Source organism: Rhinolophus sinicus, chromosome 10, assembly GCF_057876585.1.
Source record: "Rhinolophus sinicus isolate RSI-liver-muscle chromosome 10, RSI-T2T, whole genome shotgun sequence".
In the NCBI taxonomy this organism is placed as follows: Eukaryota; Metazoa; Chordata; class Mammalia; order Chiroptera; family Rhinolophidae; genus Rhinolophus; species Rhinolophus sinicus.
Window position 1 is genome coordinate 2768329 of NC_142510.1, and position 27525 is coordinate 2795853.

Here is a 27525-nt window from a genome sequence, read left to right on the forward strand (position 1 = left end):
AGGAGTTTTATAAGTGGGAGAAGAAAGGGGGTAGGCAGTGGGAGGGAGGAAGGAGAGGGACCCTAAGGTGAAAAGAAAACCTGGTGCTTTATGTCAAAGCAACCCAATAAGCAGAATCCAACATTTAATGGACTTGGTCACTGCCCTCAAGGACAAAATAGAGATGTGCCAGCGGAATGCAATACCATGTTCAGAAGTCGGAGGGAAAACCCAGCTTCTTCAAGATTACACACAAGTTCCGTCCTGAGCTCCATATGTTAAGGGTTTGTCTGGACCCTCTGCCCCGTCACGTGGCAGGCGCTTTGCATACATGGTTGACGTAAGAAGCGTCCATCCCTGTAGAAAATTTTTATAAGAACTTATTTGAGACAAGAGAGGATACGCCTGGAAACAAGATCTCAACAGACTGAGAAGAATGCTTCTCAGAATAACAGTTTGCAGCTTCTTTTATGCATTTGGAATTCAGAAGGGAAATTAAGGAAGACGATATGGAGGTGGGAGAAAGCAAGGCGGGGATTGGACTACAGGGTAGTTTACAAGGCCAGGTGCTCTTTTGAGGGTGGTCCCACTTATGTCAAAGGTGTGTTAATGAGATGCACAGAAACAATGGACAGGGCTGTTTACGGCAAAGATAAGCCTCTCACTAAAGAAGTTACAGGCCTGGGGGGTGACTCCCCACCCTGACCTGCCCAGCTGGGAATTTATGATCGGTCTCCCTGGGAGGTTACTTCCATGGGACCCCTTTTCATCCACGACGCAATGAGCACATTGAGCCTCACAGCATTCTATGAGCTCCATGTTGTAAGCCCATTTTCCAGCTGATGAGACTGAGGCTTAAGAGCAGCAATTGTCACCGGGGTGAGTTTGCCCCCCAGGGGGCACTTGGCAATGTCTGCAGACATTTTTGGTCGTCACGACTAAATGAGGGTTCTACTGAGTGAAGGCAGGGCTGCTGCTCAACACCGTACAGCACCCAGGACAGGCCCACAGCACAGAACGCAGCAGCCCAAGCCGTGAACGGTACAGAGATGGAGAAACCCCGCTTCAGTGCAGTGCAGAAGGTCAGACAGACCTCCACTCAGCGTAGTGTCCCCCAACACAAACCCCCGCTGACCCCCACTGCGTAAGTGCCGTGATGTAGGTGTGCTGAGTGAAAGTCCTTCTCCAGAGGGGCAAGCCATGCTCGCAGCGTCGCCACACACAGTACATCTGGGTCGGTCTCCCGACCAAACTGCCTGCAGCTCAGACCCACCCTGTTCAGGCAGCTCCTTAGCTCCCAGAACCTTCTGTTTGAGGTTAATGACCAAGTTCTTTATGACCTTCCCTGGGCTCAACTTCTTCCTGGGCCTGTCGTCCCCAGGGGAGTGTAATTACGGAGGCAGAGTGACCGATGACAAAGACAGGCGTCTCCTGCTATCCCTTCTCTCCACGTTCTACTGTAAGGAAATCGAGCAGGACCATTACTATGTCGCTCCCGGAGACACTTACTACATCCCTCCCCATGGCTCCTACCAGGTGAGGGGCGGGGAGGGAGAGGGCCCTGTGTCCCCAGGGGGCGCGGCTGCCTCCAAGTGGCCAGAGGCTGCAGCACAGCCAAACAGTGCCCAGGGGTAGCCTTGGGACGGTGAGCTATTTCCAGTATTCCACGGCGCCTATGAGTGAGACATCATTACTGTCTAACGCATGCGATGTGTTTGGAGACAAGGTTTTTTACAATATGGGATCCATTTGGGGTGGGGAGGGAAGTGGAGATGCAGCCTTGGTAGTGAACAGGCTGGACATCGCTACTTGCAAACAAAGGTTCAGAAGGTGGCAAAAAGGGGGGGACCGGAAAACTGGATGGGAGAAAGAGAAAGGAAAGAAGAAAATAAGAAATCTGAAGGAAGGATGAAAAGGGCTTCATTTACTGAGTCCCTGTTCTATGCCAAGGCCGTACTCCTTCATACCCTCATTTGTCTTTCCATTGACAGACTAAAAAACTGGGGTTTCAAGTTCAAGGTTAGAGAGTTACTTTGTGTTGAGGCTGGGCCCAAACCCAGTTCTGTCTGACTTCAAAGCCAGAAAATGCAGAACTTGGGACATGTTCACCCCGTGTGTGTGTGTGTGTGTGTGTGTGTGTGTGTGTGTCGCTTGCTCCTGATCCAGTGTGATTCTTGCTCAGGTCAGGTCTGGCCATGCCCTGGGTGACCTGTAGGATTCCAGGGAACCCACATTTGTGTCACCTGAAGATTTCCTTTCCAGTCCTACATCGACTATCTCAGGAACCTCCCCATCACGGCCCACCCAGAAGTGTTTGGCCTCCATGAAAATGCCGACATCACCAAGGACAACCAGGAAACCAACCAGCTGTTTCAGGGGGTGCTGCTGACCCTGCCCAGACAGTCGGGAGAGAGTGGCAAGTCTCCTCAGGTAACCGGGCTGGCATTCCATTTCCCAGACAGTGTGCTCTCTGAGGGGCACGCAGATTGTGTGTGATGAACAAGAGGCAGAAAGGGGAGGCCTGGCAGCCCCCTGTGGGAGGGCGCGTGTGCTCTGGTCTCACTGGGAGCGTCCTCAGATACAGAGCTGGAAGAGCCCAGTGTTTCCAAGACATCAGCGGTTCCTGTGTAACCTGTACCCCCATATCAGCTATACTCCACTTACATAATATTTAAGACCAATTCTGTTTTGCTTAAAATCATTGATTTCAAAAACCGTCTACCGTTACCACCAATGGAAACCCAGGACCACTTCCATCAAATCATGATGCCACAGAAACAAAACGAAAGCCAAGCGTTTCCTAGACTCTCCCCAGGTGGTCACTGAGTCCTTGCTGGTGTCCTGTGAAAGCAGGTGTCACACGGTGTTCAGCTAGCACTGACCTCAGACTTTGTCCTGCACGGGAGTGAAGAGAGAAAGGTGGATGAAACTTGAGAAGAGGGTGACGCTCTCGCCATGTGGTTCAGCGTTATTTGCTTCATATCCTGGAGGCACCTGGAATCGTGTTGGGTGCTTCATGCTTTGGGAAGCACTGACACACCCACCCTCCTCATCTACAGATGAGGGTGAAACGAACCCTGCGAGAGGAAGGGACTCGCTTTAAGGCCCACAGACGCGGGGTAGAACCAGACGCAGAACCACCATCCCCTGACTCCACCTCACCCTCTTCTCTCCCATCCTTCCCTTCCCTTCTCCATCTACCCAGTTCGCCCACGTTCGGCCCCTCTCAGCTGTGGGTTTTGCATTCTTGGTTTCTTGATGTGGCTCATGGTGCCGGAAGTAGTAATAGGTATGAAGGGAAACCAGCCTGGTTGGGGTGTCTCAACTTGGGGGGTGGAACTTCCCGTCCCAGTGGGAAATGGGAAAGGAGTGGACATTCCAGCCTCCAGAGCCGCAGGATGGCACAGCCCACTCCCAGGCCCCATTCCTTCTTGTTCCGCTGGGGCTGTCCCCTCCCTAATGGGCTGAGCCTGCTGCCCCAGGCTGAAGAATGGCCCCCTGCCTTCCCTGGCATCCTGGCACTGGCACTGAGCGAGAGCCCCATCTGTCCAGGAGCTGGTCCTCGGGCCAGCTGTGAGAGAGCGCCGCGGGAGATTGTCACCCAGGGGTGACCTTGAAGGCAGGAGTGCCTTGCCTGGCCCCAGGCCTTTGCTCCAGGTGTGAGGACAGGGCTCCGCTTTTGACTTTCTGGGCCAAAGAGTGATGTCCTGCCCAAGGCAGGGGGGGGGTTGTGTCCATGCCCCACCCCTTCACCTGCAGAACTGGCTCCCGTAGGAGCGTGCCCGGTAAGGTCCAACAGACTGTGTTTAAAAAGCCGAGTGCTGACTGTGTCAGGTGTACCCGAAGCCACAGACCACAGGCTTGTTCCTCACTCGCCTCTCTGCTGCCCTTGAAGGAAGTGATTGAGGAGCTGGCCCAGGACATACTCTCCAAGCTCCCCAAGGACTTTGATCTGGACGTGGTCATGAAGCTGTACCCCGTGGTCTATGAGGAATCCATGAACACCGTCCTGAGGCAGGAGCTCATCAGGTTCAACAGGTGGGCCAGGTCCTGGGAGCTGGGGCAGGGGGCTGTGCGGGCCGTGCCTGAGTGGGACACGTAATAAGGGGTTGCTCTGCAGAGGAAGCCGTGTGCCCCACCCATCGTGGGGGCGCGGGCTGTGTGCTGGCCCAGGGCTCAGTCAGTCCTGTTCTCTGCCACTCACTCATGTGACATCTGCAAAGGCAGGTAAAAACCACCACCAAGCGCAGGCTAATAGCAGAAGGAGCCATTCAAGCCATTTTGATGGAGCCCTTGCTGCTTGGTGGCCGATGTGGCTCCAAGCACCGTGTGTGTGTTTGCCAATGTTCCTTCCTTGCGTACTGAAAACACTGAAACTAGCAGAGCGCCTAGTAGCAAGAATAGAAAGAAAACTTTTGCAAGTAGGTATTTAGGTGTAATCATTAGAAGCGTGTGGTACAATCCCTCAGCTGGTAGCTTTGCCCGTGACTCCTCAGCGAAGCACACGCACCAAACGTCTGAACCTTAAATTCCTCTTATTAATAGTACGACTGTTTCGTGGTTACACATCGGACTCTCTTCTTGCATCTGATCACTCTCGTGTCCATTCAGGATTTCATAAATCTTTGGCGATGACAAGCTCTCTCTGGTGGCAGATTCTTTGGCATCTCAAGTGCATTCCCTCTGGGCTGGGTCAGGCCTCATAACCAAGAGGCCAGAATGGGGGGCAGGTGATCTTGGCATCTCCCAGGCTGCCCTTCAGCTGCCTTTTCTCAGGAACACACCTCCTAGTCTATAAAAAGAACGACTTTGGCAATATGGTTCAAAACCCTTAAGATTGCATTACCCGCTGACCTAAAAATGTTCGTAAGAAAATCGTTATTCATTTCCACAAAGATTGATATGAATGGATGTTCCTAGCAATATTGTTTACAGTGACAACAAGCTAGAAAGAATAAATTTCAGCAGGAGGGGAATAGTTAAATCGAACACCTTGCAGTCATTAAAAAGGACAATTTAACTCCCCTGGATTGGGAAGAAGATCCCTATATGCTAAGAGAGAAAAACAGAGTACAGAAAAGTAATATAGTGTGATCCCATTAAAAAATAATTTGTGTTTCCATACAGAAAAATCTGGAAAGAGATACGAAGGTCGGACAACTAAGTTCGCAAGCTTAATTGTCCGACCCCATATATCCATCAAAGCTATCTTTAGGTGGTGAGATAATGGGTATTTAATTTTTTTCTCATCTCTGTAAGTGTTCTACCATGAATGCACATTAATTGTTTGACCTCTGAAAGGAGGGGAAGTTAAGAGAGACCTGGATCAGTGTGCTTGGGTAGGACGAGGCCCCTGGAGAGCAGGCTGAGCCGGCCCCTTTGTTCTTCCAGGTTGACCGAAGTGGTTCGCGGAAGCCTCATCAATCTTGGCCGAGCCATCAAAGGGCAGGTCCTGATGTCCTCCGAGCTGGAGGATGTCTTCAGTAGCATGCTCATGGGGAAAGTGCCAGCCATGTGGATGGCCAAGTCCTACCCATCGCTGAAGCCCCTGGGGGGCTATGTGGCTGACCTGCTGGCCCGCCTGGCCTTCTTCCAGGTACCTGGGAGTCGGGTAACTGGGCACCTGGCACGCTCAGTCAGGTGGGGAGGCAGAGGGAGTAGAGGCGGCAGCCTGGACTGAGCTCCTACTGGAAACAGTCTTCCCAGAGTTGAGGGCGGGAAGGGAGACTTTCCAAGTTCTGGCAAAAGATTATGGCCTCCGGAGGACAGGGGAGGAACTACTGTAAATGTCACAAACTGGTGGCTCACGGGGCAGACGTGGCTAAAAGATCTATTTGGTTTGGCTACCTGGTAACTTAAAGAGTTCTGAGCTAGCCTGTAAACATTGGATTATTACACATAAAAATCAAGACGTCTGCCCTGTTTAAAAAAAAAGTGGGGGGAATCAATGGGCCGGCACTCTTGCTTCTGGAGGCGAGTGTTTATCGCTCAGTCCAGACTCGGCACCTATTCTCCCCTGCTCTCTGTATCCCTGACACCAGCTTGCACCTATGCTTTGCATAAAGCAGACATATATTTCTTTGTCCCTTCATTACAAAAGTGGGAAAATAGTGAAACCGAGAATTCCTGTTCCAAGGAAAATGAGAAAAAGCCTATTTCTTAATGGGACTCATTTACATTACCCGCCCTTGAACTAACTTTGATGTTTTGTTGATTTGAATTTCTATTTCTGTGGCTGTTCAGGAATGGATTGACAATGGACCCCCTGTGGTCTTTTGGATCTCCGGATTCTACTTCACACAGTCTTTTTTGACGGGTGTCTCTCAGAATTATGCCCGGAAATACACCATCCCCATCGACCACATCGGATTTGAGTTTGAGGTAAGAGGACTTGGGGTTAGGCCCGCCCAACGGGTCAGCCAGAGAAAGCAGTGTTGCCCATTTCCTTATTAGGCCAAACATGTGGCCCAAATGCTTCTGAGATGGTCCACATGGAGTTTTAGCATGACTTACGGTGGCTCCAAGCATTATCCCTGACAGAATCAGAGGCTTCCCAAGGCTTTGTCTCTGTGTATATAAAAAGGACTCTTTCCAAAGGAAAACCTGCCACCATCATACCCGAGAAATGAAAGCATCCTCACGCTGTCTATTCGTCATGATGGGCTCTGCACTTTGAAGGATATTATTGGTCTTGGGTAGTCCTTTGCTTGCAGTGAGGTTAAAGGAATTGCCAATCATCAGGGCTCACCCATACCAAATGGAGAGAAAGGAGTAAGATGGACTGTTACATAGAGCATTATAGAATTTTAAGTTCTGTGGAAAGATCCTTTGAGTTCAGCTAGTCCAGAGGTCACAAACTGGTTGCCCTTGGTCTCAATTTAGTTTATGAATAAACTTCACTTGATGGGCCTTTGAAGATAATGTTAAGCCAAAGTTAATGCAGTAATGAAACAAAATAACGCATAAACATTGGAAAAAAGATAAAATCATCTTTTGTATACCTAGAAATCCCAAAAGACCCTAAAAACGTATCTATCAGAATTCATAGAATTTGTAAGGTGACTGGATACTGGTTAACTACATAAAAATCGATAGCCTTTTCCTATTCTAGCAATAAGTACTTAGAAGTGGAAATGGGAAGAACATTCCATTGACAATAACCAAAAGATTCGAGTTTGAATGATTTTAAATGGAGCCTGTGCTCTCTGGTTCACCATCATCCCCACCACTGCCCATTCTCCTACACCTAGACCATTTTCTGCACTTACCGAAAGGAATTTGAGTTTACCACCCAGGAATCTAGACAGGGGTCTGCAGCTGGCTCACACCAACTCAGCAGGTGGGGCTACTTGTTAAATAGCTGAGAGCCTGAAATTGACCATGGTGGGAGTCTCTACACCACAGTGACAAGAACCACAAATCAAGGCTTTATTTCTCCCCCCAGACAACTGTTTTGCCAGCATGCATCTGAATCGGACCCCTCATTGTATAGCTCCAGGTCCCAAAGGGAAAGGATTGCTCAATGAGGCCCCCAACTCCTCCTTCAGTGCATTCTCTATCCCTCCTGTATCTCAGGGCAGCATGCTGACTAGAAATCATGCCTGACCTGTGTATGACAGGCAGGACTCTTATCGCAGAAGCCCAGTGTCCTGCAAGATGCATCCTGGGAAAGGCAGACATTGCAGCCAGGTAGCACTTTTGCAGTCTCTTCATGGTGCCCCGTTTAGGAAAATGGCCAGTCATGAAACTCACAGCTTCCTGTCTTCCAGGTAACCACACAAGAAACGGTCATGAAGAAAAACCCAAAAGATGGGGCCTACATAAAAGGACTCTTCTTAGAAGGTGCCCGTTGGGACAGGATAAGGATGCAGCTCGGGGAGTCTCTCCCCAAAATCCTCTATGACCCACTGCCCATCATTTGGCTGAAACCTGGGGAAAGTGCGACGTTTCTGCACGAGAACATTTACGTGTGTCCAGTGTATAAAACAAGTGCCCGGAGAGGAACCCTCTCCACCACAGGCCACTCCACCAACTACGTCCTCTCCATGGAACTTCCGACAGACAGGCCCCAGAAGCACTGGATAAACCGAGGGGTAGCCTCTCTGTGCCAGCTGGATAACTGATGGTGTCTGTCTCAGCACAGCAAATAAACGGCCTCTCTTTCTCCACTACGACCTAGCTGTCCTTTCTTGAGGGTCCCAGGGTGCGGTGATGATGGTGATAATGGTGACAGTAATGCTGACAGCGCACTCCTGTGAGCCAGGTGTTCAGAGCAGCCCTAGAAAGTAGAGTATTATCATCCTCCTTGACGGCTACAGTGATGGTGACACAGAGAAGGTACTTACCACCCCCACATGAGACAGCTGCTCAGAAGGTGAGCCCGGACTGAACGCTCGCAGTCGGACTCTCCAACCCAGACCTTCAGCCGTGGGGCTAAGCTCCTTTGCAGTGACTTTTTCCTTATTATTTTGCTGTAACTGTCACTGAGATTTAACTGCTTCTTGCTTAGCTGGTTGACATGGGCTAATGTAAACCCATGTGAACCAGTTTCTCAGAGGCTAAAAGAGGCTTGGGCCACTTTTTTTCTCAGGCTCTTGGTATATTTGAAATGCACTCCTCACAACCATCTCGTGTGGTAGGTATTACCATTTTCTCCATTTTAGAGATGCAGAAACAGGTGTAGAAAACTAACTAGCCCAAAGGTCCACAGCTAGTTGTGGTCGCACCAAGACCCAAATGTTTCTCTACCAGCCTACACAGACGGGCCGACATTTCAGGAAGAAAGGGGACATGAGAGAACCAGTATTTGTCGCATGCCTACTATGTGCCATGGGTTGTGCCCTTCAGATGTCTTGCTTATTCCTATGTTGGGTATGATGGTCTCTCCCTCTGGAGGTTCAAGGAGATTAAGTAACTTGCCAGAGATCACCTCACTCTTTCAGCATTGCAGAGCAGAGGTCTGTCTGGCTCTAGAACCCAGTGCAGTTCTCACTACCACATGCTGCCTCCTTGCTGAGGACTTGGCACTGTCATGATGTAGAATCTTAGATGAGATTAGCTTCAACCATGTCCAAGAAATTTCTAGTTTATCACTGTTTCTTCCCAGGGCCAGCTGGAAGAGAATCCTGAGGGAGATAAAAATCAAATTCTTGATGTATTACTTCTCAGCTGACTCTCTCATGTAGCTCTTTGGCTCTAAGTGGCTTCTTCCAGGACATTCCATTGGACCGTTCATCGCTGAGAAAAGACATAGGCTGTTTAAGAGTCTTAATGTGGCTGGCCTGGGAACATTAAGACTCTGCTTCTTCACTAGAAGAAATGTCCTGACTCGGATCTTTGATTTCTTCTGAAGGCAGGAAACACCTGCGAATCAAATAAACATATCCCGAAACCTTGTTTCTTCGTGGGAACAGGGCACCAATCAAATTCTGATTGAGGTCTGTGAACTATAAGATCAGCAGATCATCTATGTGACCCCGAGATGAAGTGCCAACGGCCAACTCTCCTAATCTTGCCTGGGGGCAACAGAGAAACAGGAGCAGCCAGCCTCCTTCAGCTCGAAGTAGGTAGGTTAATAGCTTTTTTTCCCCCCCAAGAAATACTTTTTCTTTTCCATGGGGGAAAGAAAATCCGAATGGATAGCTAGCTGGACCGGCCTTATCATTCCAGTAAGATCGTTAGTCATGTGAGGTGGAAAGGTGATCAGGGTCCCAAAGCCCTCCGTCTTGGACTGGTTAGGTCAGTGACACTACATCTTGCAAGGCCCTAAGGGGGATGCTGAGAGAACAGCTGGATTTTAAGTACAGGCATCTAACTCCCGCTTCAGCACCAAAAAGCTGAAGGAGGCAGGGACTGGCCGTTTCATTCCTCAGGGGTCAGGGGACAGAATGTTTCCGTACAATGGATTGCATTTTTGTAATTTTAAAAATGTCCTCCACTTTGCAAAGATGGCCGTAAGTTTGCCATGAGGTCACTTTTTGTTGGGACCAATGTGGTAGTTTATTGGCCTCCAGTAGCACATTGGGAAAGAGCAGGATGTTATTCAGGAATCCTGGTTAGAGGCTGGAGTCCTGGGGCAGAGGCGGCCCGAGATCAGCTTGGTGAGAAGCTGTGCGCCCTTCCTATAAATTGCTCAGCAGATGACATCAGACAAAACTTGCCAACAAGCCTGTCCTTGCGCTTTAAAAATCTAGCTGTTGGGTAAATGGTTTTCAGCCCTTGTCAGTGTTGGAAGAAAATTTCATTGAAAGAAGGGATGAAGGGAAGATAGGTTCCGCCTTTAAGAGACCAAAGATGGAGATTCTTGGAGAGAAAAAGGGGGGGGGGGAAGCTATTATAAACCAACATGTTACTGGAAGGTTTGGAAGTAAACTGACAATTATGTTTTTGTGTACCAAAACATGCATCCTTACAAAGGAAGCTAGGCAGCTGAAATTCATAAGTAAGATTTCTGGCACACAGAAGATACTTAGAGGCTAAGTAGCAATTAGGTGGACTTCCATCTTGGAGGAGGTGATTTCCACACTCCACAGATTAAGACGGAAATGGCACAGTCAGAACCACCTTAGAAAGGGACCACAGTGGATACAGGCAAGCCGTGGCTCTGTTGCCAGCAAAGCCAGTTTTCACTCCTGTGCAAGAACAGGTAGATCACTGTTGCATTGGTTAAATACCAGATGAAGTAGTCGGCTCAAGTTCACAGGCTCTATTGCACGAGAAGTACTTAAACATCAGACCCACTTCCGGGCAGGGAGATGCTTCCACAGTGAGGCCAGATAAAGGAGAGTGACTGATGGAGCATGAAAAAATACGCCCCTGCTGACAGCAGCAGGTTTTGAGATTGAAATATAGTGCTTATTTTGAATCAGAGGATCTGTGTGACTAGGGCAGGAAGTTATCAACCTCTTCTTGGGTGGGTCACAGGCCATTTTGAAAAAGAACAGAGAGACCAAAATTGATAGAGATCTGTATTTATTGGTGATGCCCACCCTCTTTGCAAGTAAGAGGGAACGATACTGATGTATAAGCCGTGGGAATCTCACCTGAGTCCACACACACGAGGGGGTGTAAATCCTTTGTCTTTTGATCTCTCCTTGTTCCATTTCTGTTTTGACATAATTGGAAAGCCAGCGTGGCCCTTGTACATTCTAATTGTGTTACGGTAAAATACTCATAAGGAATGCACTATGAGTTTCAAGTGAGCCTTTCAAGTCCTAAGTGCATCCTAAGTAACGACATGCTTTAAGATAAGAGAAAGTAAACACATGCATTTAACTAAGACACACGCTTTTGTGTCTCTGTATGTCAGGGGCAGGGGTGGGTCTCATAAAATTTCCATGAAAAACCATAATCTAGCCAATGATGCATGTTTTAAGGGGAGTTTATCTGGAAGCTGGAAGAGGCAAAAGACCACAAAACACAAAAAAGCCCACTTTCAAGCAAATCTGTAATTTGAAAAAACAGCCTCAGAATATTCTGAAGGTGGTATACTGTTTGAGGACTTCCGGCCACTGGGTAATTTCTTTGTATCAGCCGGCACGTCTAGCGATGGCCTTCCCATGAAAACCTTTGTCATTATTCAGTCTTCCTCCTAAAGGCCTAAGTCTTGTTTCCAGGTGATGCTTCAGGGAGGATGGAAGGTTCATGACCTCTAAGAGCTGTGTGGTCCATACAGGCAGCAAGACCCTGACAAACTGTGAGCAGCACACAGCGTACGGTGAGTACCAATATTTGAGGGGGAGGGGAGGCTTAAGATACTGGAATTTTTGCCCCTAATCAGATAGAAGGGTTTTGCCATCTGGTTTACATTCAAGACCTAGTTGGCTCATTGTGAGAAATAACCTTTCTTCTGGATTAGGAAACCTCATCGTGAGACTTGAGATATATTGGTTTAGAAAGTTTCCTCAGTTTTTCCTGGCTTCGAAGTCCCCGGCCTCGTAGTGTGGTAAGGCCCATTGGAGGCAGATGAATCTAAGTAAGAAGAACAAGGACGACAATCTTAAGAGTTATAATCATAGCAGCAGCTTATACTCACTGGGCACTTACTAACTACCATGCTCTCTCTAAGCGCTAAATCACTGATTCATCAGTCCTTACAATCATCTCATAGGGAATGATGTCAATATTTATACATGAGAAAAGGGAGCCTCTGAACTTATAACTTGCTCAAGGTTATACAGGAAGTGGTGGAGCCAGGATTTGAACTCAGATCTGTCTGATTCCAGAGCTTACGCTCATCTTGCCAGATTGCCTGCACGGAGGAGAAAATGGCCACGGATCACACAGTGAGACGAGGATGTAAAGGTGAGAAAGAGTGTGTCCGTAAGATGATCTGGGCATAATGGCAAATTAGGGCCAACGTAAATGCCTACCGAAAGGGCGCTGGTTAGATGGCAGCACATTCTTGTAATAGGGGATGACGCAACCATATAAAAAGATGGAGGCAGAGACGTCCAGAGACGAGTAATATCAGTAGGCAGTAGACAGTGTGCCTGGGGTCCCGTGGACTTCAGGTGAAGGAAATGTGTATATGTGAGGACAGAGACAGACCATGAGGATACGTTACCAAACTATCAGGTTAAGCCAATTCGATATAAAGTGTTGTTTTTGTAAGTCAAGAACAGAACACGGGTCATTTTGTATGGTCAAACCTAACAGTTACACCTAACTTCACTCGACAAGGTGTGACGTTTTGACAGTGTTCACTTTCTACTTTATGCCTTCCTTTAATGTTTAATTTTATTCTCTTATTAACAACACACCTGTCTCATGTAAGGAAAATAAAAATCTTTCCATAAAAAAGGGAAAGACAAAAGAGAAAGCAGTGTCAGTGGGAGCTGGCTGGCCCTTGTGTACAGGTAGGAAGACCATGCATTCCTCAGTATTTTACTCTGTTGTGATGGGTGCTTATTTCCAATGTGCCTCCCACAGTAGCTCTAGCCTTCTTGGCAAACACTAGCCTGCTTGGTACACAGTCTTTGAAACAACTGGGTTGACCAGGCCAAGTCCCCACCACGTTGGCTGGAGTCACACTTACTGGCCTTGGGTAAGGAATCTGGTAATGCAGTCCAATTTCAATCCTGGCTGTGCATTCATCTATGCACTGCTTAATCAGGTCCGCGTCTGTGAGCTAGGGAAAGAGGCAAAGAGGGAAAGAGGCTGTGAGCTGCTTTCTGATGCTACACAGAGTATAGAAAGGTGCATGTCTTCTGAAACTTTTTCAGTTCACCAGCCAGTAAATTACATATTCATAATGTGAAGAATCAAAAGCAATGTAATGTCACATTTACACTTGCAAACACATTTACACTTGTGGGTTCAACTTTTAAGTATTATTGAAATAGTAGGCAATACAAGCACATGGTAGACAAGAATTCAAATGATACGGAAGGATGTAATAGGAAGAAGCCTCTCTCTTACCCTGTCGGCCAGTTCCCCTTCTTAAGGATAAGTTACTAGCAGTTTCTTGTTTGTCCTTCTGTGCATACGTAAGCACACATATACTTAGCTTTTTTCCTTACACAAATGGTAGCTCACTTTGTTCTGAACCTGCTTTTTCCACCACCAACTTGAAGCTCCTTCTGTATTTGCACATCTAAAGCTGCCCCATTCTTTTTAACAGCGGCACCAAATTCTCACATAAGGCTATATTATCATGTAAACTGTCTTCTACTGATGGACATTCGGGTTATTTCCAATCTTTTGCCATTATAGGCATTTCTGTTATGGATCCCTCTAGATTTGTTTTTGGCTCATATGAACTATACTTAAAAGATAAATTCCTAGAGAGAGAAGTGTAATGTCAAAGGGTATATGTTCATGCGTTTTTAATTCTCATTGGTATTTCCTCTAGATTCAAATGACCCTCTAAGAGGTTGCACCAATTTATATTCCCATGAGCCAGCTATAAACTCCATTCCCACCAACCCCGTGAGAGTGCTTCTTCACACCCTCGCCAAGTTCATCCAACTTTAAAGTAACCCAACTGTCTCAGCAAGTGCTGTCTAGACACCCCCGGTGAGATACTGGAGAATGATTCACCTCTCGTTTTGAACTGTCAACCGCCTTGCTCATCAGTAAGGGGAAGACATGGCTTCTGAAATTCCAAAATAGTTAAGCTGTGGTAGTCCAGTTTCAAGCAAAGTAATGAAAAGTTCATTCTGAAGAACAGACAGCCAGGTGGGGAAGGGCAGAGAGCCTTTTAGTCCGAGGATGGAAAATGAGTCAACACAAGGCTCTGCTGAGAGTTTGCAAGGGGCCTCCGAGGCGAGCTGGGGTTGCATCAGCCCCAGATGACACCCACAGGGAAGTCTGGGCTGGCGCGGCTCGGAAACTCCCAGGGCCTTCGTGTCCTGTGGTGGCACCTCTGGAGCAGAGGAAAGTTCCAGGAAGTGCAATGCACAGAACCCCAGCCGCGTCCCTGGGGGCAGAGGCCCAGCTTTCTGACCTTCGTGCTTCTCAGAAGCTGTAGCTCTGCTGTCCACCTAGGGAACAGATGTCCCCGGCCCTTCTGGTTTGCCCATGAGGACTCAGAGCGATTCACAAGACACCTCCGGCTGATCATCACGCTCTGACTGCAAGTGAGGTTCCAGGAACCTACCTGTGTCTGCATGAGGGAGCGGGAGAAAGAAGCCCCGATAAAGCTACGCTTAAGGGGCTGAGGGCTCCTGGGGCTCCACTGTCCCCCCGAACAAGTGTGGGTTACAGTTCTCCCAAGTTCAGTCATTCAGAGGCTGCCTGCATGATTTTGCCACAGCTACATACCACCTATATTAACATTCAACATTTTCTTTAAACGGACTCTCTTCTAAGCATAGTATTTGGGAAATTGCCTGATACTCTTTTCTTCACGAATGGCCATGCAGCCCGCACGACCTCACTCACGTACCATCGCCAGCACACACGCCTCCCTCTGGCTCGCAGCACACTGCTCCAAGGCGAGCAGAGGCAAATGAAGGAGTGATGAGCCGTAAGAAAACCCCAGGGCGTCGTGAGGAGTCCTTGGGTGGGCAGCCTGCAGGGTTCACTGGGCACGTCCTCCTGTGACATCCCCAGCGGTACGCTGGCCATTGTGAGGCCACCGTCCCTGCCTTGTTACCTGGCAGAACAATTGACACGTGAAGCTACAGCAAGGGCCCAGTGGTATAAAATCCACAAGGGCAGGCCCTGCTGCAGGCTGCTCCACAGGAGTTCAGGGCAGGGCTCACGATGGGGTCAGGTGAGGACAGAGCAGCGAGGGACGCTTCCTGGAGAAGGTCAATTGAATCCAATGCTTGGTCATTTATGACAACCACAAGGTAGGACCCAAGGGATACACTATCAAATAAGACATTGTCTGAGCCTGAGGAACTGACAGGCTGGTCGGGGAGACCACACGACACGCATGAAACAGACAAGGAAAAAGTATGACCAACTCCTCAGGGGTAGGTATAGGTCAGTGGTCTGCAAACTTTTTGATCACCTCCTTTCAATAACTATTTCTCAGGCCACAGATCCATATATGTATTTATATTGATTTGTACGTAACGTTCAGTAAATGTACTAATGTCATTATAAATATACACAAAACAGACATTTTTAAAAGAGGCAATAAAAACAGAAACAGCACTTGCAGGACCTAGTTTCCAGTCCTCCGAGGGCTGGAAGGTCCCTGCACGCAGCTGTGGCACATCTGGGGGAGAGTCAGAGCGGCTTCCCAAGCAGGGTGGCCTCGTACAGCAGGGAGCCTTCAGGGTCCCAAGAAGGCAGAGGTGCTGGGGTTTGGGGTGGGAGGGTGGGGTCTTTTGCAGCACTTATCCCAACTGTAATTTTACGTTTCTTTCCATCTAACTCTGAAATACCTTTGAGGGACCGTGCTGCTTTTGCTCATTTTATATTCCCAAGGTGTTGGGCGTACGGTGGGCACTCAGATACCTGTGGAGTGAAACAATGAGAGCAGAGCAGTGGCAGGCGTGGTGACAGAAATGGGCAAGTTGGGAAAGGGAGGCCTTCTTGTGGGAAGACGAGCTCTGTCTTGGGGGACGGGGTCCTCAAGCGGCTGGTGAAAGGCCAAGGCTGGGTGTCCCGATTTGGGAGCTGGAGCCAGAAGGTGTCTGTCTGCTCCTGGGGCCTCAGTGCAGAGGGTTGACCCTCAGAGGACCCCACAGCTGGCAGGAGGGTGTGGAGAGAAGACAGGGCCAAAAAGGAGACAGACGGGTCAGAGAGGAAAAAGTAGAGAGAGTGGATTGTCAGGAAGTTTCACGAGGGGAACAGTGACAGCATTGAATCCATGAGATCAATGAGAAGGGGGCAAGGGAAGCCAGGGGCTGAAAGCCTCTTTCCGTGCGAGGAGCCAGGCAGGCTTCCAAAGAGCTGACAGCTAATGCTTGATGGTTTACCGGGATGAGTCACACCGAGCCTCTCAGAAATGGTGTTTGGCTCCCTGGTGTCTGGGTGTGCAGTTCCATTAAACTAGTTCATGGGAGCACTATTTTACCCAATTCTCTGGTCCCAAAGGGCAGACGCACTGTGCTGGCCAAAGAGGCTGCAGTTCACAGCTAAGAATGAGCCAGCCTGTGTCTTCATCCAGTCTCTTCCCTCTGAATGGGTTTGTACTTGGAGGCTTTGAATGGTTTATAAATTGAAAACCAAAATTGACCTGCGCACGTCCTGTGGCAGTGTCCGGCGACAGCACATCGTGTGACGAACTGCGCCTCCCCTGACAACTCTCACTGGCCTCACTCCTGTCACCTGGCTCGTGGGGTCTCCTGGGGACACAGCCACTTGCGGGCTGGACCAAGACCTGCAACAAGTGAAGAGAGAACCCTAGGCCAGGCTCTGCTTCCCATCAGCCGGGCCTCCGGCTCCTTCCCTTCCTGCCCAGACTCTGCCACTGTGACTTATGCTGCTCCGTCCTCTCCATTTGGGACACACAAGAAATGAACAAATGCAAGACACCGCTCTCCTCTCGCTCTCCAGCTGAGGCCTACTTACATTTTTGTTTTTCTGGAACAGCGTTCTGGCTTCATTTAATATGTACTCTTTTTCTTTAATGGTGTCTTCCATCTGTCCTGACGACGCTTGCCATTTCCTTGCAAGCCTGAAAATTCGGCGGTAGAGGCCGAGAACTTCCTGTCGCGTTGCTGTTGTCATCTTCAGACCCACCAAAACAGAAGAGGGAAAATGTGCATAAAAATTCACCGTGACAGTAGGCAGCTAGCCAGATGAACCTTTTTTTTTTTCCAAATCAAGCTCTTTAATGAGAAGGCAGAGATAACTGCCTTCTCAGCAAATCCGTCTGGCAGCATTGCCGAATGGCCGTGGAGGAATACCAGCTATCCCCTGGCGGCCTCATGTATCACCTCACGGCTGAGCTGCTCAACTGCGCTGTGAATTTTAACATAAAACCAGGTATAATATAACATAATATAAATACTGGGTCCTCCCAGACCAGGGCAGATAATATTAATTTTTGCTCCAAAAGATGCATTAGAGCTGATGGTCTGGCTGGGTCTTATTTTCGGGGAAACACCGTAAGCCTCATCCATGTGGTTACACTCAGCTCCAATTCATGGGTTCTCACTACTGCAATTCAGCCCACACTGTATGAAGGTATCGCATGTGTTCTTCTGCTGATGGGCATTAGGTGTTTCCCTTTTCTTTTACTTACACAACGTTAGCCTGTTTCTTTATTACTTACTTCTACAAGAAATCCCGGAAAGTGAAAAAGCCCCACTACGGGAGGATTCTGATTGGTCAGATTTAGGAGAACGAATCCTGTACTGCCTTTAACAGACGGGCAGGCCGGGAGGACCAGGGCAGATGGGGCGAGTGAGCAGCAGGGCCAGGCACGGGGACCCTCCCCGGGAATCCTGGGCTTTCCTCAAACAGGAATCCCCCGCAGGATCCGGAGGTAGGTGCTCACTGCCCTTTGGGAGCGCGACCCATTTCCAACCCAAGCGGGAGGGCCAACACATGGAGACTGTCCTGAGTTCCAGGAGATTTGGTCCTGAGTTCCTGAGAATTCGAGCAGCTGAAGAATACTGATAGGAGCTGCAAGGAGGTGTGTTTATCTATTAGGTCGGTGCAAAAGTAATTGCGGTTTAAAAGATTAAAAATAATTGCACAAACCGCAATTACTTTTGCACTGACCTAATAGAAACTCTAAGTTGCTGCAAGGAAACCGCCTGACAGAGAATTCCTCTTTCGAATATGACTGTCCCTCCTACTTCTCCTGACCCTGGTGACTTTTCTTGAGCAATAAGGAATGAACCAAGGCTTAACCACTTGATGATAAGCTTGAAAGCACTAGTTCCCCCAGTTCAAAAGTTACCAGGACTAAACTTAACCTCCAGCACCAGTTCTGACGGCCATGAGGCTGCAGAGAAAATGCTTAAAAGGAATTCATAAAAACCAAGACCACCACATGTTGTGTGGCTCATCGTTAATAAAAACCCACATGAGATGATGACATTTTCCTGGTAAGAAAACAGGTTTCTGAGTTCCTGGCTCTCCCTAGAATTCCATGGTTTCATCCGAAAATACGTGAGTCAGTTCCTGTGAGGGGCAGGGCGTCTGTAACTAACTTCTATTAACGATTGCCTCACTTCTCTGTCATTGACAGACGAAACTGCCTGGGCTGCATGACACTGGTGAGGAGGACGGTCTGGCCTGTGAAAACAGCAGCAACTCTCTGCAAAGTCGGACTTTAATTGGTTTCCTTCTACTCTCAACCTCCGCTTCAGACTGTAGCTGATCATATACCATAATCGGATACACAAGCCCTGTAATTAGGGCACTCAAGGTAACAAGCAGAACTAACAATTGGTACTTAATAGGCCTATTTTCAAAACACTTTAATTAACGTTTACATGTTTGGAAAAGTAATCCTGAAAGGGAGATAAGTGATGTCTCCCTCTCCGACGTCAGGTGACCCAGAAAACCTGAATCCTGAAGATTTCCAGGGGGAGGGGTCTGAAGCTGGGTTCCCATGATTAACAGGTCTAACCAACTACACTTCTTCCCAACTCTGCGAAGAGCCGGGGGGAAAATGCTTTTGTTCTTTTCTTATTGGGATCCTTCCGTTCTCCGAGAGAAGGACTCATGTTCTTACCTTAGGGCTACATCGCATCTGTTCCCTCTTTCGAGAAGGCTCTCTCGACTCCCTCGCAGCCTTCAGTTCCCAATGAAAACATGGAGGTCTCAGAAAAGCCTTTCCCGCTCCCTGCTGCCCTCACCACGAGCATCAGATCAGGTCTCTCAGTTGAGCCCTTCCACAGCCCTTGTACTTCTTTGTAGCACTTAACCACTCAAGTGATGGGTTGTTAGTGTCCGTCTTCCCCTAGCCTCGAACCTTTCTGGGGCTGGGAACCACACACACCGTATTTACTGTTGAATTCTTGGCACTGGTGCTCAACGGGTGCCGCAGTTGCCCACCTTCCATCATTCATTGCACACCAGCAGCCCCTTTAAAGGAGGTTGTGCATTTGGGGGGCTGCTCTGCCCTTCCCTCCCCACAGCAACCTGCCCCCAACACTCCAAATGGAGCTGACATCATAGAGGGGACACCAGGGCTCATTACAGTGCTGCCAGCCTGCAGGCCAGACTCTAGCGGGGAACAAAAAGGGGTCCCATGGCAAGTAACCTCCCAGGGAGACCGATTATAAATTCCTAGCTGGGCAGGTCAGGGTGGGGAATCACGCCCCAGGCCTGTAACTTCTTTAGTGAGAGGCTTATCTTTGCCGTAAACAGCCCTGTCATTGTTTCTATGCATCTAGTTTTGTGCAGCACACCTTTGACATAACTGGGACGCCCTCAAGAGAGCACCTGATCTTGTAAACTACCCTGTAGTCCAATCCCTGCCTTGGTTTCTCCCACCTCCGTCATCTTCCTTCGTTCCCTCCTTAATTCCAAATGCATGAAAGAAAACTGCAAAACTGTCCCTCTCCGTTTATCTTGCTCCCCAGAAATTACCCTCATGTCTTACATAAAATTTCTACAGGTTTGGACGTTTCTTACATGCACACTTCCCTCCCTAACATCCATCCATCCATCCATCCATTCATGCAGGCAGCATTTAGTCAGTTCACCCCAGTGGCTGGGCACAGGCGGTTCTGGGGAAAGTGATAACCAAGCAGCCATGCTCCCTGCCTCCTAAAGTTTATATGCTCATGGCAGAGGCAGATGACACACAAGAAGAACAATTTCTGGCAGATATGTGCGCTCTCGGAATGAACCAGTCAGTATAAATGAGCAGAGGGGGCGGTTATTTGATTGTGGGTAGTCAGTGACATTCGAGCCAGTGCTGAATGCTAGAAAGGAGAGGTAAGAGGTCAGTGATGTGGCATCGGAAGAGGGATCAGTGGGAACAAAGGCTGTGAGGTGGGAGCCAGCCTCCTGGTAGTGAGAGCTTATGAGGAGGTCAGGCCCCAGGTGGGCAAAACTGAGCACAGGTTGGGAAGGTGGGCCCTGGAAGGGAGTCTGGTTTGCAGTCTAAGAGCAAGAGAAAGACACTGGTTGGTTTTGAACAAGTTGGAATATCATGGTCCGACTTAAATCTTTTTGATTTCAAACTATAGCCTAAGTTCTTATGATTCTGCCAATTTTTGCAGATGGTGAAGAGTCTTGCCTGATGCCACCTAACTGACCAGGAGAGTTGGGGTTCGGAGCCAAAATCGCTGGATGATTATTTCCCTGACCGTAAGCTTTTCCGTATTTTCATTTTGGAGTCAGTAATGGGGACTTGTAATGGGCAGTGATGACTCTCCTAAAAGAGAGAGAGAGAGAGAGAGAGAGAGAGAGAGAGAGAGAGAGAGAGAGAGAGAGAGAGAGAGAGAAAATACAGCACAAGCCACTCCCCGTCCCAATCGCTGTTGAAAGAGGTGGAAGTACAGGGCCGTCTGGATACACTCCGCAGGCCGCTCTACCCAGCACATCCACGCCCTGGGCATGTCAGGCCTTTGGGGAGATTTGCTACAATTAGGGGCTTCACCTACTTCACCCTCTTCCCCACCTTTGGAAAGACCATCCCAGTATGAACACTTAGGAGTTTAAAGCAGAGATGAAAATTCCCTTTCCCCCGATGAAATTTATAGAAGTCTGACTCTGGTCTCAGGAATGTCAAAATTCCAAACATTGGATTCTCAGGAGGCTTTGCCTTCTACTGCAGAAAAAGTGGCAGAAAAGGCACGAGGGATGGATCACTGCCGGCTAAGCCCCAGGGGAAGGAAAGAGCCCTTTCCATTCTTTCGAGACCTACTCTGGGTAGAATTTTTTCCTCAATGTCACCTAGTCGAATTTCTCTCCCGAGTATTTTATTGTTTTGAGGTGTGGGGAGAGGGTGGAGATTGTAAAACTCCCCCAAAGGCAGTCGCTTTTAGGTTTTCACTGTGCCCCAGTGGTGACCTGTCCCATGTCCTGTGGCGCTATCTCCTTAGACATGGGATCCTTTCTTTTTGCCACATGAAGTTCCCGATTCTCACCCTTTGGCCGCCATCACTTTTCACGGGTGCCTTCTTCACTGAGACTGGGCCAGTGTCCCTGCTATGACACCTCTGGCACCTCTATCCGATTCCTATCACAACATTCATCCCACGTCGCATTCATCTTTCTTCCTCTCTGTGTGTTTTGTCGGGGGAGAGGGAAGAGGGTTGGGACTGTATTACTCTCCTAGCCCTGGCACATAGTTCGAGCTTGAAATAGTTTTGTTAGAATACATTTACACACAGAAGTCACCATTAATGTCCACTCTCCTCCTGAGATATGCACTGTGGTATTTGGACCGGGTTTTCCAACGGAAGACCCTGGAGCATTTAAACATATAAAACTATAATGCAGGTGGCAACAGTCAAAGCATGCCAGACGTCCCTTCCTGCGTTTAGCATCACAATGATGTTTCTGAGAGGGGTGCTGGGTGTCAGGACGAACTGAAGACCCAGTGTTACTGGGGGGGGGGGAGGCCTTATCACTTCCATCTAGGGCAGTGTAAGATACGGCGCTAGAAAGTCACCCTCATTCTTCAGCTCTCTTAAGGCCACTTAAGGTTCGGCCACTGGACTGGAATGATTTACTGTTTCTGTGAAGCTTAGAACCAAACATATAGGAAAATGGGGTCCTGATACTTTCTTCCTTGAAAAGCAGTCCTTTGGGGGGAATAAGCTTCATTGCAGCCAAATGGTCACAGGTCAAAACTAACCCAGAAAATTATCATTTAAAGTTTTGTCATTTGGAAAATCTCGAGGGAACTGAAATGCTCTTAGAATGCCAGAGCAAACAGATTTTCTGGCCCCAGATAGCGGAGTAGAGAATGCCTGTCTTGGTTTTAGACTTCAGTCTTTCCACATGTGTGAGGAACAGCAGACATAATACAAACAGTGAAGTCCCAGGCTCTGCGGCGCTCCAACCTGGGTGTCAATCCTGACTTCGTCACGTGGGGCAAGTCTTTCTGAGCCTCAGTTTCTTACAGTGTAAAATGGGGTAACACGAGAACCTTCTCCAAACAGTTGTAAGGCTCATTCAGGAGATAATCCACGGAAATCCCGTAGCATTGGGAGCTCACCAAGGCCCATGTCACCTGAATAGTAGGCAATGAAGGAGGCCTCTTTCGTCGGTGCTAAGCTTTGTCTGCAGAGCAGGGAGAGAAATGTGTAGCCTGTTGGCAAATGGACTGCTTTGCGGGAGTAATGGATTTTCCCAGCGCTGTTTCCCTCCGATTATTAATAATCCCTGTAGAGTAACGGGCTATTGTTCTTCAGTATGAGTAAATAACCCTGTTGCAGGCACTGCTTATCTTCAGGCCACAGAGTCCACTTCTTACTGGAAATATAATGCAGATGCCAACACCAAAAGCACGGCCAGGCTGCCCTTCCTATGTTGCTTCCTTTGTCTCTCACTCCTCGCCCACCCTCTGGTGCACTTGTCTCCTGATCTCTAATATTCCCTACTTTCTGGGGGACACCCATACCCGACAGAGTATCATCCTTACTCAAATTCAGGAACTTTCAGGCTAAACGGTGCCCCACACATCTGTCCTCCCTGCCTGCACACACACACACACACACACACACACACACACACACACACACACACACACACACCATGGGTTTCTTTTCTGTCCCGGATTCAGTTTTTGGTTACTAGAATCCAAAAAGGGAAGTGTAATGCCACACAGTGTTTTGCAAATCTCAGGATATACTTGTGTGGCTACCTAATCATACCACAGCTATTCTCTGAAACAGCAGCTTTTTACACAGAAAGTGACAGTATGGTGTGTCAGAGATGGGGGCAGGGAGGTGAAGGCAGAGTGTACTTTAATTTTACCTAAAGAAAAAGGAAGTAGGTTAGGCCATGTAATATGGGAAATCTTCAGGACACGGGAACACCAAAAATATTGATGTCTGGATAATTTCTAACTATCCCCCGAAGATCTTAGGCGATGAAGGTACACGCATTCTAAACACACTAGCACAGAAGCACATGCCAGACTGTACTTGTGAGAGGAACTCCAATCAGGCTATTGTGACCAAGAGACACATACAGCTATTTTCCCCTCAGGGGTAGAAATTCTAACTGGAAACCAGTTTCGTCCCTCACGTCAAAAGAAATGGAAGGATCTGTTTCCCTATCTGAGTGTTTTGAGACAAAGGCCAGGTAAGGGATCAGTCAGAGGCAGAGAGAACTGGTTACCACAAGTAGGAGGAGGTGGTAGAAGTGTGGTGTGTGTGTGTTGGATAGAGATGAAAACCAGGTCCAATGCTCAAGATCAAGCCCAGCCATCCATTCACAACTGCCCAGGATTTCAGCCCTTCCTAGGAACTAGGGAGGTCGAGAACACAAAACACTGCCATTTCAATTAACTTTTAAATCCCTCTTTTGAAATAATTTCCTAAGGAACTGGGTTAGGAAACGGGAGAAAAGGACTTTGGTTCTATACAGCTGGCATTTATAGCACCTCCCCCTTGATCCAACCGTCTGATAAATAACCTCACTGTGAGCAGGGGTCCCCACCTTCCGGACAGCGAGATGCTTACGCCACAAAGTTCCTGAGAGCAGGAGCAGTGACTGTCCACTTTTATGCGTGTGGCATGATCAGCACCCAGGGTACCTTCCAGTTCCATCTTTAACGATGGACTGATTCCGTGTCTGCACTGGCCACAGGTAGCCACTGGGCACCTGAAACATGGTTCGTGCAGCTGAGGAACTGCCTCTTCTGTTTTCTTTTACTTCAATTCCCAGAGCTACTTGGTGCTAGCGGCTCCATATGGACAGGACGGCAGGGCTCAGGCCGGTAGAGGACCTTTGGCCAAGGAGCTCTGAGCCCCACACAAGGGGGAAGCGGCTCATGGGCTCGAGCTGACTGGTGCTGTGTAAGAGCCTCAGGCTGGTGTTGCCAGATTGTCTCGTTTTTCAAATGAAGCTGAAAATCTGAATTTCAATGTCCAAGATTTAAAGGTTGGCAAGTAAATTTTAAAAGGCATTTAAATCACTTTGTGGGCCGAACAGTGTGCAGTCTCAATCTAGGCCAGCCTCTTCAGCTGAAAGAACAGGCCTCATCCAAGGCCACTCTGCTGGTCAGTAGCAGATCCAAGACTGAAACCCAGGCCTCTGATTTTCCTTCTGATACTCGTGCTTGATTTTAGCAGATTGACCATATCTCGATTGTGGTGGCAGTGGCGGCAGCAGCAGCAGCAGCAGCAGCGACAAAAGCCCCTTTGTTAGATGCTGCTGGAGCCCATGTGGACAGAGTTCCCACCTAGCTGTAATCACAGGTAGGGCCCTACAGGCAAGGCTGTGCACTAGGAGCCAGCAGGACACGAAGAAGACATAGTGCGTGGGGGAGACAGGCATCTAAACAATCGGCGAGGAAGTCAGGTTTGCTCTACCAGACACCAAGCACAAGTCCAGAAGCAGCGCGGGATGGGACAGGATGAATGGTGGGTGCGTCTCACTCATTGCGACGGTGGCTCTCATTTTCCACAATACTGTGGGACCTCTTTTTATCTTTGAGGTCTTGTCTGCGTCCAGTTTCCTTTGCTGCTTCTTCTCTTCCTAATCTCTAAATGCAACAGGCCCTCAGGCGTTTAGGGGCCTAGGTGAGCTAGAAATAAACCCCTACTTTATTATCTCCTGACTTTTCCCCTGAGTTGCATGTCTAACGTCTCCACAACTTCACCGAGATGGTTAACAGACTTATCAAACCTCGAATGTTCAAAAGAGAATTTAACGGTGTTTCTTTCCAAACTGTTCTCCCTTAGGAATCATCCTTGGTTCCTCTCTCTCCCCCATAACTTCACATCCAATTCAGCAGCGAGCCCTGCAAGCTCTCCTTGCAAAGCTCCATTTCCACTGCGATTGGAACACTACCTTCACTTCTCCCATGGCTACTGCAGCAGCCTCCTAACAGGTCTGAAACCTTCTACCCTTCTCTATCCAGCAACCACGAGCCATTTTCTTTAAAATGTCAGATCATGCACTCTTCTTAAAACCCTCGGATAACATAACAGCAAACCCTTACCTTGGGCTCAAAGGCTCTGCTGGAGCACGCCCTGCCACTTCGTCACGGACCACTCTGACCCTCGTTCTTTCTGTTCCAGCCACCTGGCCTTCTCGCGTTTTCTTCCTCATAACCCTTCCCGCCGGCTCCTTCCCCCCCTAGAAAGTTCATTCCCTAGCTTCCCCCTCTTCTCGGATCTCCGCAAAATCTGGCCTCCTCTGCACAGCCTTACCCCATTTAGAGTGGCGCTCCCTCCATCTTCTACCACTTCCCCTGGTAGGACTGTCTTTGGGGGGCATTTTTCACTTGCTGGTCTCTTCCTTATTGATTTACTTTTTTAACTTTCTCCAGGACTCGAATACAAAGTCACGGAGCAAAGCCTCCGTCTGTGGACCACGGGAATTAAGAAGCTGGTTCTCACTATCCTAGAAAGTCTCCGTATCCCGTATGGGGGCCTCGTTTGGGTCAGCCTTCCCCAGCCAGCAGCTCACGCCCTGGAATTGCGCCTACTCATTTTCCGTTTAGATTCGGGGATCCCAAGGATTCGGGATAGTTTCAGATGGGCTCCAAACCGGCATCTCAGCGTCCCCAAACCAGGTCTCCCCTTCCTGGCCCTCGGGCTGCATCCCTGGCCACGGTCCCGAGGCCGGTGGCGCTGACACCCAGCCGCCGTCGCGAGGCTGGGGTCACACAAACGCGTCTCCTAGCAACGTCGCACCCCTCCACCTCCGCCCCATCCCTGCCCCCGAGGAGCCAACCCCTTCCCCCCGTCTCCCGCGCCAGGAGGCCGCGTCTCCGTCCCTCACACTCACTCTGCGTCAGTCCTGCCTTCCCCCACCCACAGAAGCGCCCCGCCGCGGGCGGGCCGGGAGGAGGCGGCGCGGGGAGCCCAGCGGAGCTACGGCGGACGGAGCTCCCGCAGGTCCGGTAGGCCCGGCCGGACCAAACCACTGGGAGGCCCTCGGTGGGAGCATCGCCCCACGTCGGGGGTAGCCTCGCGCCGCTCTTAAACTGCACATGCTAGCCCCCTCCGCCGTGCACCCAACAGGAGGGCCAACTTCATCCTCGCCCTACTTCCCTTCACCCCTTTCGCTCTCCTTCCCCCCCTCTCAGCCCCCAATGGTCCAGCCCAGGCCCTCCTAGTCCACCCTCCCCGTCGCTTGGTCTTTGCCCTTACTTGGCGACGGCTTCGGGCGTCTCTGCGTGCGTCGTGACGCAATCCCCGCCCCCGTCCCGCCCCGCCCCGCCCCTCTCCTATTCTCCCTCCTGGAGCCGGCGGCCTGCGGGGTTACCGGAAGTGATGATGCAGGAGGCGATGGAGGGGGCGGGGCCTCAGGGCGGCCGCCGCCGGTGGGCCGTAGATGAAGAGGAGGCGGCGGCAGTGGTGGAAGAAGCGGCGGCGGCGGCGGCGGCGGGGGTAGGGAGCTTGGAAACGCGAGCGGGGATGGTAGGTGGTTTGGACCCGCCGGGCCGCCGTCGTTTCCAGAAAGGGTTTGACTGGAGGAACCTCTGGAGCAGCTGTGAGTTTGGGGGGGAGGGGGGGTGTTCGAGGAAAAGGGGGGAGCATTGAAAGCTGAAGGGGCGGGGGTTGGGTACCTTCGAGAAAGGGGGGGTGGAAGGGGAGGAGTGGAAATCAGCGCCTTGTCTGGACTGGTCCCTCTGGAAGAAGAGGCTGTGAGGGGAGCCTGTGGCGTGTCAGCCGCAGGGCTCAGAAAACTTACCTACTGTCCCTGCCTCCCCACCGCCAGCGCCCCTCACCCCAGGGCCTGGGGGCCGGAGCTGCGCTGCAGGGGGTGCAGACTCCGGTCCTAGGGCCGGGTAAGCGCCGTGAGGCGGGAGCCCAGGCGGGAGGTGGTGGGGTGAATCTCCGGCTCCCTCCGCCCTCGTTTCCCTCCCCACCCCCATCCTGCTCTGTAATCATTAACAGCCCCGGAATTAAGGGGCTCAGACCTGAAGGCCTTTCCGTGCACCTTTGCTAGAGACGATAACCATCTGTGCCGAGGTAATGGGGCTGGAGGCTTTGCCTGCATCCTGTCTAGGAAGTGGGACGGGGTGACAAATGCATTGTTGTTTTCCAT

The 27525-nt window shown here is 49.7% G+C and overlaps 3 protein-coding genes and 1 long non-coding RNA gene across 17 annotated transcripts in view; 3 read left to right on the top strand and 1 right to left on the bottom strand.

Annotated features, from left to right (window-relative positions):
- DNAH3 (dynein axonemal heavy chain 3) overlaps nucleotides 1–8102 on the top strand; it is a 109079-nt gene extending 100977 nt beyond the window's left edge. Inside the window, exons 56-61 of the mRNA XM_074323111.2 lie at nucleotides 1361–1515; nucleotides 2242–2409; nucleotides 3875–4017; nucleotides 5371–5575; nucleotides 6223–6360; nucleotides 7749–8102. Coding sequence (XP_074179212.2) covers nucleotides 1361–1515; nucleotides 2242–2409; nucleotides 3875–4017; nucleotides 5371–5575; nucleotides 6223–6360; nucleotides 7749–8102 — 1163 coding nt within the window. The remainder of the gene's footprint in view (nucleotides 1–1360; nucleotides 1516–2241; nucleotides 2410–3874; nucleotides 4018–5370; nucleotides 5576–6222; nucleotides 6361–7748) is intronic.
- A 2831-nt stretch (nucleotides 8103–10933) lies between these two features.
- On the bottom strand, nucleotides 10934–27319 carry LYRM1 (LYR motif containing 1). Of its 9 annotated transcripts, XM_088801213.1 has the most exons (6): nucleotides 26260–26551; nucleotides 19070–19129; nucleotides 16951–17109; nucleotides 16616–16759; nucleotides 13016–13108; nucleotides 10934–11949 (listed from the first exon to the last, which is right to left on the bottom strand). In XM_088801213.1, the coding sequence occupies exons 2-6, from the start codon at nucleotides 19085–19087 to the stop codon at nucleotides 11833–11835; spliced, it is 531 nt and encodes a 176-aa protein (XP_088657339.1). In that variant the 5' UTR covers nucleotides 19088–19129; nucleotides 26260–26551; the 3' UTR covers nucleotides 10934–11832. The 9 variants fall into 9 exon arrangements, with proteins under 9 accessions (XP_088657339.1, XP_088657342.1, XP_088657345.1 ...); XM_088801216.1 differs by lacking the exons at nucleotides 19070–19129; nucleotides 26260–26551 and adding an exon at nucleotides 27169–27319; XM_088801219.1 differs by lacking the exons at nucleotides 19070–19129; nucleotides 26260–26551 and adding an exon at nucleotides 26625–26719.
- On the top strand, nucleotides 17906–20740 carry LOC148756827 (uncharacterized). The gene is made up of 2 exons (XR_016022533.1): nucleotides 17906–18760; nucleotides 20568–20740. It is a non-coding gene; the product is annotated as an uncharacterized LOC148756827 (long non-coding RNA).
- DCUN1D3 (defective in cullin neddylation 1 domain containing 3) overlaps nucleotides 26769–27525 on the top strand; it is a 34946-nt gene continuing 34189 nt past the window's right edge. For 3 of the 6 annotated variants that reach the window (XM_074323139.2, XM_074323140.2, XM_074323138.2), the window contains exon 1: nucleotides 26805–26967. The gene's annotated coding sequence lies outside the window, so the exon portion shown is untranslated. Of the gene's footprint in view, nucleotides 26968–27135; nucleotides 27266–27525 lie in introns of those variants that run through there. The other 3 variants (XM_074323137.2, XM_074323142.2, XM_074323143.2) reach the window with 3 other exon arrangements.